Source organism: Crassostrea angulata, chromosome 2 (assembly GCF_025612915.1).
Source record: "Crassostrea angulata isolate pt1a10 chromosome 2, ASM2561291v2, whole genome shotgun sequence".
In the NCBI taxonomy this organism is placed as follows: Eukaryota; Metazoa; Mollusca; class Bivalvia; order Ostreida; family Ostreidae; genus Magallana; species Magallana angulata.
Window position 1 is genome coordinate 14909142 of NC_069112.1, and position 14851 is coordinate 14923992.

The 14851-nt window shown below is 32.5% G+C and overlaps 1 protein-coding gene across 1 annotated transcript; it reads right to left on the reverse strand.

Moving 5' to 3' along the window:
• Nucleotides 1-11389: 11389 nt before the first annotated feature.
• Nucleotides 11390-14587, reverse strand: LOC128172918 (uncharacterized). The gene is made up of 4 exons (XM_052838651.1): nucleotides 14487-14587; nucleotides 14121-14280; nucleotides 13077-13143; nucleotides 11390-11872 (listed from the first exon to the last, which is right to left on the reverse strand). Exons 1-4 carry the CDS (start codon nucleotides 14568-14570, stop codon nucleotides 11545-11547), a joined length of 639 nt encoding a protein of 212 aa, XP_052694611.1. The 5' UTR covers nucleotides 14571-14587; the 3' UTR covers nucleotides 11390-11544.
• Between the last annotated feature and the right edge of the window lie 264 nt (nucleotides 14588-14851).

A 14851-nucleotide genomic window follows, 5' to 3' on the forward strand; every position in this document is an offset into this window, starting at 1 on the left:
TTTTCCAGTTACTTAACCTACTTTTACATATAGTGCCGACCAAACACAACCTAACCCCGAAACTATCGTAAGTCAGTCAGAACTAAATTTGTCGACCCCAGCTTGACCGAAAGCAGACCAAGAGATTTCAAAGAAAAAGCTGATCCTTAAATCAAGTTAAAAACATCAAATGTACGAAAAAAGGAAATTTATAATTGTTTTATTTTTTAAAATATTAACTCCGCGCTGCTTAGTTTGATTTTCTTGACATATGACCAAATAAAATTAAAAATGAGTTTAAAAAACAGGATTTTTATCGTTTATTTTACTTTGACAGCGACGTAGACCGATGGGAAGAATCAGCCAATTATTGCCTGACGTCATGAAGTCAGGCATATCTAAGGTTTAAAAGTTGCAATCTCCGAAACAGTGCAGACAATGGGACAAGCAATATATTTCACAAAAAAGATTAATCCATGCATGTTTAAGATGTCAGCATTTACATTCACAATTGATGAAAATGTTATATGGCATGTAATAACAACAGCGAGCAAGAGTTTCCAAGTAAAAGTGGCGTTCACCATGCAGTGCACGTGTGTAATCCTGATTTAAAAATGGATCAGCATTCCACCATATTTGAACGGTGAAAAAGGGGGTGCGGGTCGTCCCAACAAGTTGTAACATAGTGTCTATTACGGTACAATGTAAGTAATAATTGGTGTTTGATTATCATGATTACAAGAGAGTCATCAGTTTTGATTAAAACAAATATATATTTATACAGCTGGAGTGTTTACTGGAGGAACTAAATCGCCAAAGCGGGGTGTGACCCGTTTTTCGTTCAGTTGGGCGATTTCATTAATCTTGAAAAGGGATCATAGCTCGCGTGTCTTACTAAATGTACATTACTACATTTAACAATTACTAATCAAATGTGTTTCTTAATTGGATAGGTTTCTTCTAAAACATCCAAACCAAAGTAAAATATAATGTGTGTAGCTGTTACAAAACAAATGTCAAAAAATTCATCTGACCCCCTCCCAATGGCTCAGTTCATTCGTTGCGTGAACGGTCATAGTAGGATTTCGCGCCATAATATCTCATTCATAGTTTTTGCGAGCGAGTCCGTCAATTGGAATCATGCGAATACCCCAGAGCACACGATGTGTTTACATCACAGGCACGTAGCATCGGGAGTTGGGGTGAGGGTTGCTGCTTCCCCCTCCTCACTTTTTTGGCAGCTGGCACTTTTCTTAACTTTATAGAATAAATGGAAATATCATGGATTTGCCCCCCCCCCCCCCTTTCCACTTTCGTAGGAGCATGCAATAAATGAAACTGCAAATAAGGAATTCTAATTGAATTGAAGTTACAGTTAGGGTTTTTTCATGAATTTGAGAATTCACCCTTTTTTAATTGCTTGTCAAGATGATTTTGATTAAGCTGCCTACACACAACATTCAAAAACAAAACGAGTTTGTATACCCTTTCATATTTCACATGGTTGGAAATTTTTAAAAATGCCTTTCAGTTGATTTTGCATCTTAATATAACTAATACATGTACAATTTTTTAAAAAAACGACTATTTACCCTCCAGCTTTCAAGCTTACATAAACTTAAATGATATGTGCACATTCCTAAAAAAATAAGTAAATTAATAAAATAAGTGAATTTTAAGTGATATATATATGTATATGTTCTAGATCGAGGAAAAGACTGACATTTCGTCTTAAATTTGCACGTTCCGTTTATAAATTTATGATCAGCAGCAAAAATTAAAATTCATTTCTGATAAGATAGCCTAATTGATACATGCATGCTTCTATTGAATACTTTTGTTTAGTCAGGCAAACTTTTTGGAAAGCTATTACTTGTCTGATTTTAGAGTTAAAACTGGAAAGTATGATATTTTGCAGCTGTCTATTATGCATTTTCTTTACCATGTATACTTTTAGCTAAATAAGTTTGAGCCCAAAAAACAATATTGGCTAATAAAGCAGAACAGTTCGATAAAGAAATTATATTCATAATATCAACTTTTATTTCTAAGTAAAAAAGAATTTAACATGTCATCTCCCCCTGGATCAAAAGATTACATAAAAGTGTATTTTTGTACAAAACGTGCAGTTATTTAGCGAAGATATCTTAACGTAGTTGATATGGGGTTATATTTTAAGTAAGATAAGCAACGGCCATGCTTCAAAATGGAAATAATGGATGATATTATATTGTATTACATAATTCATAGCAAAGGGCCGTCATTTGTTGCTTTTGAAATAGAATTTATAATCAAAATTTATCACAAATTAACCTTCTAACACGAATGTAATAAACATGTAGTTGTGATTCCAAATTTCAACAATCTTCAATTTTTTCTGTGTTAGCAAATATTTTAATTGCGTAAATGTAACTTTATTTGCGTAAATGTAAATTCCATTGAATGAATCATATTTGACATATAGTCAATTTAATAAACCAATTAGCTTCTTTCTTCCACATGGCGACTAATTGTGTTTTGTAAGACCTTTTTTTTAACCAAAGTGACTTACCAAAAAAATTCTTTTTTTTTTTTTTTTTTTATCTTTTTTATGTTAGAACTCAATATCAGCTCGCTTTATCTGCAAACGTCTTAAAACAAAGTTGGCTGCCACTTTGATATTAAACAAGAATATGTTAAGATATTTGCCATGAATTCCAAAAAATTCTATATCCGATATTAAGTAGCATCCCTGTTTGCCATTACATTTCGAATTTAGCAAAAGAAAATAAGTGAAATAGACATAACAACAGAAAACAAATACTATCAAAGCTAATAAAACATCAGTCATGGATATGTTTACACCTATTTTCAAGACAAAAGTGTAACCTTTTTATAACAGGTATTTAAATATTTTTGGGTTGACGTTATATTTATTATACTATTTATCAGTTAAAACTTACCTCGTTTCTGTTATGTGTGTCTTATAAGCTGTTTCGAAACCAGCACGAAAACGTCATTTATATAAGGTTGCTCTAAAAAAAAGAAAGAGGGGCATTGTGCGTCAGCGATTTTAAACTCAAGGCAAAAAGGTTACATATTTTAAAATCAAAGTGCTGAAGTACTGACGGGAGTTGATTTTATCGATTATCATTTATTTTAAATCAACTTATCTTACATGGCAATTAGTTTCTAGTCTGTATTTAAATTTCGCGCTTTTTTATAATATGAATTTTAATTAGACTTTTCAGACAAGAATTTAGATAAACCCCATATGAATCATTTGTAATATTTAAAGATAGATTTAAAACTACGTATTAGTAATCGAAAAAATTCTTAAAGTTGTATGGATCCAAGCACTATTGATAATGAACTCCAGTCTCGTTCAACCAGACGCTCAGCTGTCTCTGTTAATCTCCGACAAGCAAGAGAGCCCCTCTGTTTATTGGAAATTTCCGGAAACAGCCGAGCTTCTGGTTGAACGAGATTGAATTAAACTCTGGAGTAGGAATACATGAGACTACATAAATATCTAAATTGTTCGTATTATATAAAATCTTACTATTTTCAAAAAGTTTATAGATTAGCTTCCTTGAAAAAACAATGCTTCAGCTGGATTATAATTTTTCTATTATATTCAAGAACTCAGACTTGTCAGCGGTGATGATTTGTGCTTAGGTCCAAACACTGTTTCACTTTCGGTTTTGAGTGACTGCATGGGAGAGTTGATTAAAATCAACTCCTAAAAATGAACAATATCTTACATGATTGATAAAAGTAATATAATTGATCAGTTCTATTTTAAATCTTGCGTAGTTTTAAGGCTATTTTGATCAAATATTAGCTCAGTTTAAGATTTTTGTCTGTTTGTATGTCTGTAATTAGTTAAAATTTTATTAGGGAAACACATACAATCATTTGAAGTCAGGCAATATAGTTTGTTCGTTTACACAAAGAGAAAATGTTTCTTTATTTGGGTGAAGCTTGAGAAAGAATGAAATAAAATTCTTCAAAACAATATTCGGAACAAAATAACCTCTACAATTTAACACATAAGCATACCTCCAGCAATATTGCTTAGTTAAATTTACTTATACTTTTAAACAAGGAACAATCAGTGACTTGTAGTTTATTGAAACAATAGCGGACGTATCTTTAATGTCTGTAACCATTCCCGTATAAAATTTAAAAGTTTAAATTGTGGAAATTTTATCAAAAGTTATTAATGATGTTTTTTAAATTGAAGTGAAGTAGCGCCAATTTAGCTATCAGAAAGTAAAAATGCCTCTATTAACAATATAGAGTTTAGGAAAAGATGAGCAAATTTTGTTTTGACGTTAAGAAATTGAAAACAAGTGTTTTTGAAACAAAATGAAGCATTTGATTGAAATCCATATACGAAGAGGTTGCACTAGTATGTTTTGTTTGTTTGTTTTTTTAAATTTATTTGTCAAAAAACCATTTGTGACAAAAAAACATTGATTTTTTTCTTTTAGCAATCGCACAAAATCTTTGTTAACCCTATATATAAGATTTTGTATGTTAGAAGCATGTTATTTTTTGGCTGTTTTATATTTACTTAATATGAATATTTTCTATTTTCCTCAAAAACAAATCGAAAAGCACATACGTAATTTCTAATATAAACTTTATAATATAGTTATATTATATATCTAATTTATAATATAAACTAGATATGTTTTGATAGTACTGCAAATACTATACATATCCTTGGGAACAGGAAAGGTGGCACTTGACGAGTTAGTTTTTGTTGTATGAACAAAGAGTGACTATTTCGATGAACTTTAAGTATATGTCCGTATATCTCTTCTGCGCTTGCTGTTTCGACTCTATAGAATTACGAAACAACAAAGTCAGCAAAAGAAATGCTACTGCATATCTGATACAAATATATGTTATACAAACTCGTATTTTATTTTACCGACCGTCTTTAAATGACTAAAACTTGTTTTAAAAAAAAGAAAAGAAAAAAAAGTTATAAATTAATTTGCTTTCATGAAGTATTATATGGACATGATGAAAAATTACCTGATATAGGATAAGCATCATTAAAGGTTTGTGTGGTTATTTATGTGTAAAATCAGAGAGTATGCAAGAACCGGGACTGTTAAAAAAAGGACATTGGGAATGTTAAACAGGAATGACTCGATTTATTGTAATACAGCAAGTGGTCGTGCAGCACCTATGGACTACTTTGGTTTGAATTTTGTCTACTGTGAACTGTGATTTTTTTTCCCATACACTATGATTGTTAATGTTTGTTAAGAACGTAGTAATTTTTAACATGCCAGCATTTGTTATTGGTAAACTTTCTAAAGGTTCAAGTAAAGTGGAATATTAAACATTGTATAAATTGTATTTTTAAAATGCCAGATATAAATATATATTAATGTTTTTAATTTAATATTTTGTCTGTTGTCTTTGAAGTGAGCAACTGTTGCACATGAGCCTTACGAGTCTCATTCGCCTCATGTGAGCAAAACTCTTGGTGAACAGATATATTTCTCATATTAGCAAAAAATTACTCATGTGCAGAATTTTTTTGACGTGAGAATTTTACCTAATTTGCATGTTAAATTGCACATAAGACTCGCATAAGCAACTCACGTGAGCAAATCGTGTTAGTCCTCACGTGAGCTGCTCATGATCAAATCGTGTGAATGCTTCGGTATGGGATAGTGATATTTTTTTTCAACAAATTCCATAAATAAACTTGAATACCAGGTGTTGATAAAATAATTCATTATAATATACAACATATTCTAATTTTAGCCAATCAAAAGCTATTTGTTTTGAATTCAATGCATATAGATTAGCTATGTATATCTCTAAAGAGAAAAGTCTGGTTATCAGACCGTATTTCCTCATCAGAGCTACAGACTGTATAATTTGATTTGCATACCCATAGAGAAGAATGCTGGCCTTGTGATGACATTTATCCTGCCCATTTACATGTACACACTCGCAAGTGCATTCTTCTATATTGTAGTTTGGACCAAGGGTAATCTAAATATTAACCCTTTCGCTGCCACGTCAAAAAAGACGTTATTACGCTTCAGTGCCAAGCATGACGTTATCAAAATCATGTTTTGACGTAACAATCTGACAAAACGCTCCGTACCATTTTTTTCAGCGTTGCGGGATGCAGTTTTGTGTTTAATTGATAATTTCTAATGTTATTATCAAAAACAATGGCTTTTTATCTTTTTCTCTCTCATTTCAAATAAGACTTTACGCCATTCTTTTTTTTCTTTCTTTTTTTAGCGTCGCCAAATAAAAAAGAAATGTAAAGAAAACCACGTCTTTCAAAAAATATGAATTACTTCATTAATGATGCATGTTCCCAATATTAAACAAATACGTGCAGTTTTTAAAATAATCACTTTCTTATCCTGTCAATCCTTTATTATAATCCACGCATAATTGTGAATTTTTTTTATCATTGAAATTGTAATTACCGGATTTTTTTTGCTATCCTTATGACATGCAATGCAAACTTAATCATGTTTTTCACACAAGAGTTTCCCTCAAACTGTGACAAATGGAACCAAAATCTTCAGCTGATGGGGCGGGATTATCAAATAGTTATAACGAAAGTATATTGTCTAGATAGCAATAATTAAGTTTTTCCCCCGAAAAATGTGAACCATATTAGATCAACAGTAAACTATATGTGTAATTAAGCAAAACGCCAAATGTTTTAAAGCGATTTTATATAACCAACTTACATTGTTTTAGAGCCTGTATGCATCATTTAAATGCGATTTTTTTGTAACAATCATTGTCATTAATAGCAGATAATTTTCAAAAACTAATTAATTAGTATAATGCAAGTATGTTAGTGGTCAAGAAGCGGGTATTGCTGGCTGCAGCTGTAAAGGTTTATCATGATGCAGTTTAAGAAATTCGCAAAAAAGGATTTGATTTTTAATGTGTGTTAGATAGGCAGACAGACAGACAAAGAATGACAGTGCTAGATTGGTAAGCAATTTCTTGTTCGTTTTAATAATCATTTCTATGAAATCGCGCAAGCATAAACGCCCATCCAATTTATGCTCGTACAGTCATTTGGGGGTATTTCGAATCACCCCGCGTTCCGTGTTTTAGAAAGTTTGATGTATCGCACTGTAATGTACACAACATGAACAAATGAAACTCTCTAACAGTCACCACCTGTAATGTTATTTACATAGGCGTCGGAATCGGGGGGGGGGGGCGGGGGCTCAGGGGGGCTTAGCCCCCACCCCACTTTTTTTGCAAAGGTAGACCAAACCATTAGGTTCATATCATCATAGAGGGTTCACCGCCCCCCCCCCCCCCACACACACACCTTTTTTCTCGCAGGAAACATAATTGTTCCTAAATTTACCTTCAAATGATTAAAATATTGAGAAGTTGGAGTTGTAGGCATACTAGGCTTAGCCCCCAACCCACTTTTTTTGCAGAGTTAGACCAAACCATTAAGCACATAGCATCATTGAGGGTTCACCCCCCCCCCCCCCACACACACACACACACACCTTTTTCTCGCAGGAAACATAATTGTTCCTAAATTTACCTTGAAATGATTAAAATGTTGAGAAGTTGGAGTTGTAGGCATACTAGCCCCCCCCCTCCCCCCCCCCCCCCCCCCCGGAATATGAATTTTATGATGTAGTTTTCTGGTAGGTAAGATTTTTTGGGGAAATATAGGTATACTACTACCCCTCCCCCTCCCACGGATTAGGAATATTATGATCCCCAAGGTAAGAATTATTTTTTTTTTGTTGGAAGTATACGTACCCCCCCCCCCCCCCCCCACGGATTAGGATTGTGATGAATTTGGAATTCCCCCCTTTGAATTTGCTTCCGATGCCAGTGGTCTATACATAGAGAGTTTAAAGAAGAAATGACATACATTAATAAATTATTTTGTGATTAAAATCTTCTCGCTAACCTCAGTAAAGGGAATTTGTGTGATGAAAACGCTGTCCAATATTAATTTCTCATTACATTGTATATATGCTATTGCTTTATTAAGCGAGAAAATTGATACAGTGTATGTTTGTTACCGCATGCACGGATCCAGAAAACTTTTCCAGGGGGTGTTCGAGGGATAATTTTGTTTTCCAAGTTTGGAGAGGGTGTTTGAGGCCTATTTCGGGAATTTTGCTATGTAATCTTAATAATTTTAATTTTCCAAGAGGTGGAAGGAATAGTCCATGCACCCCCTTCTAGGTCCGCACATGAACGAGTATGATCTTTCTGTTGGACCAAAACAACGAAGGGTATTAAACATGCGTTTTTACACATATTTTACAATCAAGTTGAACAAAAAGTGTTAATCAAAATACCCCAAATGACTGTATTAATGATTTCGTAAATAGAATAAAATATAGGATTATCGTGAAATTTTTAAAGCTGCTATGCCCGATTTAATTTAAAATTTTGTGTTCGCTTTTATACGATGGCTATGATAAGTATGTGTATCATAATAGACATTGCAGTAGTTTTCCAGGTCAATTAAGCCATATTTTAATGAAAAAGTGATGTACACAATTTAATTACAAAACAAACGACTTAAATTGTATTGATTTCTTTCGTCTCGCGGGTATGGTTGTATTACGACTTTGACAAAAATTCAAATAAGAAATAAACGTCTGTACATTTTATCTACTATTATTTGGAGAAGTGCTTTGTATAGAATCGGTACATCACATGCGGGTTGAATAAACCCAGTCATTCGGGAACGAAACCAAACAGTTTCCGTGTCTTAACATTCCCAAGATGGAGATGGTTTGTTTGTTTTGATTTTTGTGTTCCCATACAGAAATTTTTTATGTATTTTAGATAATTCAAACTTTGAAAGAAGACGGATTTTGCTTGTGTAAATAGGCATCTTTCGAATAAATTTGGTCTGTATAGAAAAAAAATTTGACACTCTCATGGCAAAAAAAAAAAAAAAAAACGGACCATGTAGCTTTAAATTATCTGTATGTTTTAAAATCTTCCTATTCTCGGACAGGTGAACACTTAATTTTCATTTTATTCCATACAAAGTAAAAACGTTTACCACATCATACGTGTAATATTGACAATCACGATCGTCAGTTGTAAACGTTTGAACTCTCTGAAAAAGGTCTATAATTTTTTTCCTAATGTTCTCTGATATCTTAGCTCTTTTTATCGATACAACTACGATTGTGATTTGATTTACATTATAGTTCTAATATTCAAAGAATCAAAAACAATATAGACCTAAGAATGTTAACGACTATACATAGTTCATCATCATACACTGAAATATAACAGTTATGAAATGCAAAACATTTACGATTCTATATCTCGATTCGAGCTAAGGAGGTTTTTTTTAACCAACTTGTGGTTTTGCAGTTTTTTTCACTGATTAAATCCGCTTGACCAACTGAATTGTCTAAAATATAATAATGATAAAATTTTGTGATAAAAACATTGATATATTTTATATACGAAAATTATAATAAACTGAAAGATCGAATAAAAAGTATTTACGCTCCTAGAAATCTTTTCTTCGTTTACCGCTATATTTGCGCCTGTACACACAGTAGATGTCCTTTATGACCATAAAACAGGTAATGACTTGAAAGTCCGTGCGGACAGAACCATCCGTGTGAAAATTAAAGGTGTCCAATTTTAGAGACACGGTTGAAATTCAGTTTCAAGAAAGAATGTCTCTGTTTGAAATGCTCTGAAGAAGGATACAGAAGATTTGAAAAAGGTTTCAATAGGACTTGAGGCGCTGGGGGGGGGGGGGGGGGTAAATAAATAAGTTATTACATGCAGTTCTTGTTTTTCTGTCCAAAGATTCAGTTTTGTTCTTTCACATGCATGAAAACTACCGTAAAATGACACCAAATGGAATTTTTTTTAATGTTGATCATCTGGCTAAAATTATGTTCTAGGACCATATCAAAGTAATTTTTCTAGTGTCTCATTCTTCCTTATTAGGCATATCGCAGTTTGTATTGCCGTTCATTAATTAAGTCTGAATGAAATATATATATATATATATATATATATATATATATATATATATATATATATATATATATATATATATATATATATATATATATATATATATATATATATATATAAAGTACATGCTTCCTTTTGTGCTCTGTCAATATTTCAATTCTAAGTAAAAAAAAAGACACACGGTCTCCTTCAAGCGATTCATATTTTCTCGACTTCTTGCGTAATATACAATACCAGAGAACGATGCTGGCTGTAGTAGCTTTTTATCTGATTTATGTTTGAAATAAAAAAAACCGTATGGATATTACCGATGTGTATTATTTGATTTTTTTAATCAGCACTAACGGCTGCATGAAAATAAAACGTCGCGCACACTCGAATTATACTCGACCTTCGGTAGTGGACTAAAGTATAAGCTCTCGCCATGTAAAAGCTGGACCTAAAACCTGTGTTTTGACAGTTTTAAGATTATCCTAAGATATGACAATTTTTTGAGCTATGATGAGATCTTATGAAAAATATTTGGTCTTAAGATAGATTTTAGTCAAAAGTCATTTATGTTAAACGAGCTCCAGGTTTATATGGCAGAGTAGGAAAAAGTAATCTTGCTCTTGTGGGGGAGGGGGCATTTTCTTTGGTCCAGGTTGTGCATTTAGACATTTTCCGGTTCTAATGGAAAAGTCCTGGGGATCTATTCACAAAAATGGTACGCCAGCCATGGTAAAACGCAGACAACAAGTTGGCGCTGTGTGAGGTATTGACGTTATTATTATGATATCATTTTTTACGTTGTGACGTTATCAGCAGAATTTAACTAAACACATAGATCATACGATGTATATTGATACAAATTTTAAAAAATCAATAATGAAATACAGAAAATATATTTAATATATTTTTTTTATTTTAATATATATATTTTTTTCAATTGCCATATAGGCCCAAATAGGCCCTGTGGCACTTAACGTAGATATTCAAATTTGGTATCATGTTCATCATGATAATATCTTGGTCAAGTTCGATATTGGGTACGATCAAGCAATTTTCGACAGAGTTATGGCCCTTGGACGTAGAAAAATTCTAGTTTTTTGCAGTTTTTGCTCATTTTCTTCGCAGAGGATGAACATATCAAAGTGAAATTTAGTATACAGATTTATAATGATACTATCTAGGTCAAGTTTAGTTTTGGGTATGATAGAGCAATTTTTGACAGAGTAATGGCAATTGGACTTAGAAAAAATTCAGTTATTTAAGTTAACGTTCATTTTCTTTGTGGATGTTTCCAACGGAGGGGGCATAAGCATAAACATCTCTTGTTCCTTTTGAATTCAATACCAGGATACGGTATATACATCAACTTTCATTTATCAATAATAATAATGATAATAATAATAATAATAATACACTGAAAATATTTAGTATGGTTTTGTTTTTATTCGAGTCAAGTATGCATCAAACGTTCATGGTTTGTTAAGATAAAACATACTTCGATGTAGCCCCATAAACCCTTTTATTTAATGAAGTAAACCCATTTATACCAAGTTATTTGGGTGTCCTGTGGATAAGACATTAAAGAAAACTTAATGTCAGATCAACATTGTCGTTCGTCAGCTTAGATCTGTTGAAGCTTACGGTCGTTACATTTCCCAGCGTGGACTGCTGGTTTTCTTCCGTTGTCAGATAGTCTGTTGATGAGATGAGTTTTCCGTTTTTTCTCACATCATGGTCTAGCAGCCCTTCAGTTTCCCCTGGAAATTCTGATACTACGATGGTGTATGTTGTTATCTCTCCAACATTGGAAGAGGTGATATCTATGTTACAACTGGGATTTAATTCATAATACCCGGTGACGACGTGTTCAAAATTGATCCCCAACCCCTCGGAAGTTGCTCGAGAATTAAAGGAAGTGAACATGAAAAAAATAATTGTTGCTTAATAAATTATAAAAGCCTTTTGAAACTTAAAAATGAGGTCTGTTACCTATTTGTTTATTTCTATCAAGAGATTTTATCAATTTAACACTCTCAGTGAAAGGTTTATGGAGGTAATCCATTATTCCCCAGCATGCATCTGTTCTCTGACGTAGATAAGCCACATTGCTGCTGGTGACTGGGTCAATGTTGGAACTAGGCCAGTGTTTATGTACAGAGTTGATAAAAGTTGAGGAGAAAAATTATGCCTTGATGTGAAGAAAAATTTTGTGTACTGTCATGAGAAGACAAGGATTTAGTACATTTCTATAAATGAATCTCAGATAACTATTTATGATTTGTACAAAAAATGAATATAGATAAATTAATTTGTGAAATATAAGACCATCACATTCCAGATGTTTGTACGGAGATGCATGTGGCAGTTAGTGTTTAAATAAATAAAATGCTGTTTTTAGATTTCAATTTAAATTAATATAAAATTGTAATTCCATTTTCCATGTGGGGTTTCTTACCGTTACTTTTTATTTAAATGCCCTGGAAATTTTTCTGATTTGTTTTTTTTATACATAAGATCTTGATGATATGTATACGCAGGTTCTGTTTATGCTGTCAGAAGAATAACAGGACTAAGACACTTTTTAAAAGTCAGGATGCTGTGCAATGCGCACCTTGTGTGCTCATTTATGTAGCACACATAATGACAAGAAATTCCCGAGTGCAAGAAAAAATAGGTCACAATAACACTGATCCACGGACATTCCATTCTAGTTACATGTCACATTAACTGCTGGTGGGAATGCATCATTCTGAGATCCAAAATCGTCCTCCATAAACACTGTTTAAAATGACAACTCTTTACATTCCTTTCAAGTTTCCATTCACATTTTGATGATGGCATGTTATCCCTGTTACTACACGTGTGTAAAAATGCAATGTGTCTCACTGACGGCAGCATCAGAGCTGCCCTCTCTTAGTTGCTTAGAGATAACCCAGCAGGGAGGTAATGATTTTAACAATATGGCAGCGCTCATGGATTGCAAGAATTAGTTATTCTAAGTGGTATATCTTTTTACTGAGGAAAGCTCTGTCTAAACGGTTTTCAGATATCATTATACACATCAAACAGACAAATTTGAGCCCTTGATAATTTTTTCATGTTCATTTCCTTTAAGTACAATGGTCAAATCAGTATGAAATTCAAAAGCATACACTGATACAAAATCCCCACCTGAAACTAAAACACAATACATATTCTGTTATAACATGTCAAAATATTGCTTTTTATGATTAAATAGTTAGAAATAAAACATTAATTAGGATAACAGTAAACTATGTGCTTAAAGATAAAAACAAACATTTCTACTCATTTTGGACTGAATCTTGGAAGTTTAAAGATTTAATGAAAATTCAAATGACATTTATGAAAAAATATTCATAATGCATGTGTTTTTTCATCAATGCATTTTATTCCCGATCACTATATTTAGAGCTTACATGGATTAAAACCACGCGGTTTTTTTTCTCCGTTTGTTCGATTTTTGCTTTATTTGTAATAGGTTTTTTGCTACTTACTATACATATCAGCTGAGAGACGAAATTCTATTATAATGAAATTCAGATACATGTAGATGCGCGCTCCTTTTTTCAAACATCTTCGATTATCGTTGAATGTTTCGTCCTTTCGTAATGTTATTTTATCGCACATGCGCAAACAAAACATAATTTAAGATCGTGCACTGACAGCATGGTTTTAGAGAATATTTTTTTTTGTGAAAACCTGCATTACCACTTTGTTACTTTTTAGGTTTAATTATGTTCTATTAACTTTAATGGATGAAATATGATCGTGGTCCACATTATAACCTAGACGTTTTGACCACGGTAGGCAGCACTATGTGTACAACATAATGTGGATATTTTGGCAATACTTTCAAAAGATACGTGTTAATACTAAGTGTAGTCCGTGAAATCTGAATGTCTCTCTCGGAAAGCAACCAACCGAATATTTCTTGTCGGTCTATATTTCCAAGTAGCAGTTAAGGAATAATCGAAAATAGTAAGGCGACCAACATTTTTATAAATTCACGTAAACTTCACAAGATTTAGAAAAAAATGTGTTTAATTGTTTTAGGTTAACATAGCTTTAAAATTGTGGCGACAATTTAACCCTCTTAAATTAAAAAAACGCTCGTTGAAAAAAGACATACGTACCTTGAGCTTTATCTTGTTCTATCAAATCAACGGAAACCACGGTATCTGGAGGCCCAGAAAATCTTATCAAAACTTGCTTAGGATGAGGTTGGTTTGGCCTTTCGGTGATCGTTATAAATACAGGTCCAAATTTTGATTTTCCACTTCTTAAAGTCGTAGTCTTTTAAAAATAATTATAAAATGAATGACTTTCGAAAACATATGCTTTTGATACAAACAATTTGATACAAACAATTTAACAAAATGTTTTAAACTCTTTCTTGTGACAAACAAATGTAGTTTCTTTAAAAGTAATGATTCCATGTATTGAGCTACTTTAAACATTTTAAAATGTATATACGTTGTATTGGAAAAAAAAAATCTTACCGATGTTTTGGCCCGATCACAAAACAAAATGACGACGCAAATACTTAAACAAAGCTGCAGAGTCCTCATCGCCGTTGCTGACATCCAATCTCGGATAAGAGAACAAAATCAAAATCATATTTATATACCTTTTCAAACAATCGTGCATTTGCGATGATAGCATTTTATCTACTAATCTAGGTTCATGAACTAGCTCACTTCATTTTAATAATAGGAAGAGTTATTTTGATAAGTGGACTGGTATTATGGATATCCATATTTCGAATGTCTTTGACATTTCATTAAATAATTGAACTCAAGTTTGATGAAGCGTTAAACAGTATAATCAAGCAATTTTAACATGATTTGACCATTGCCATACAGAA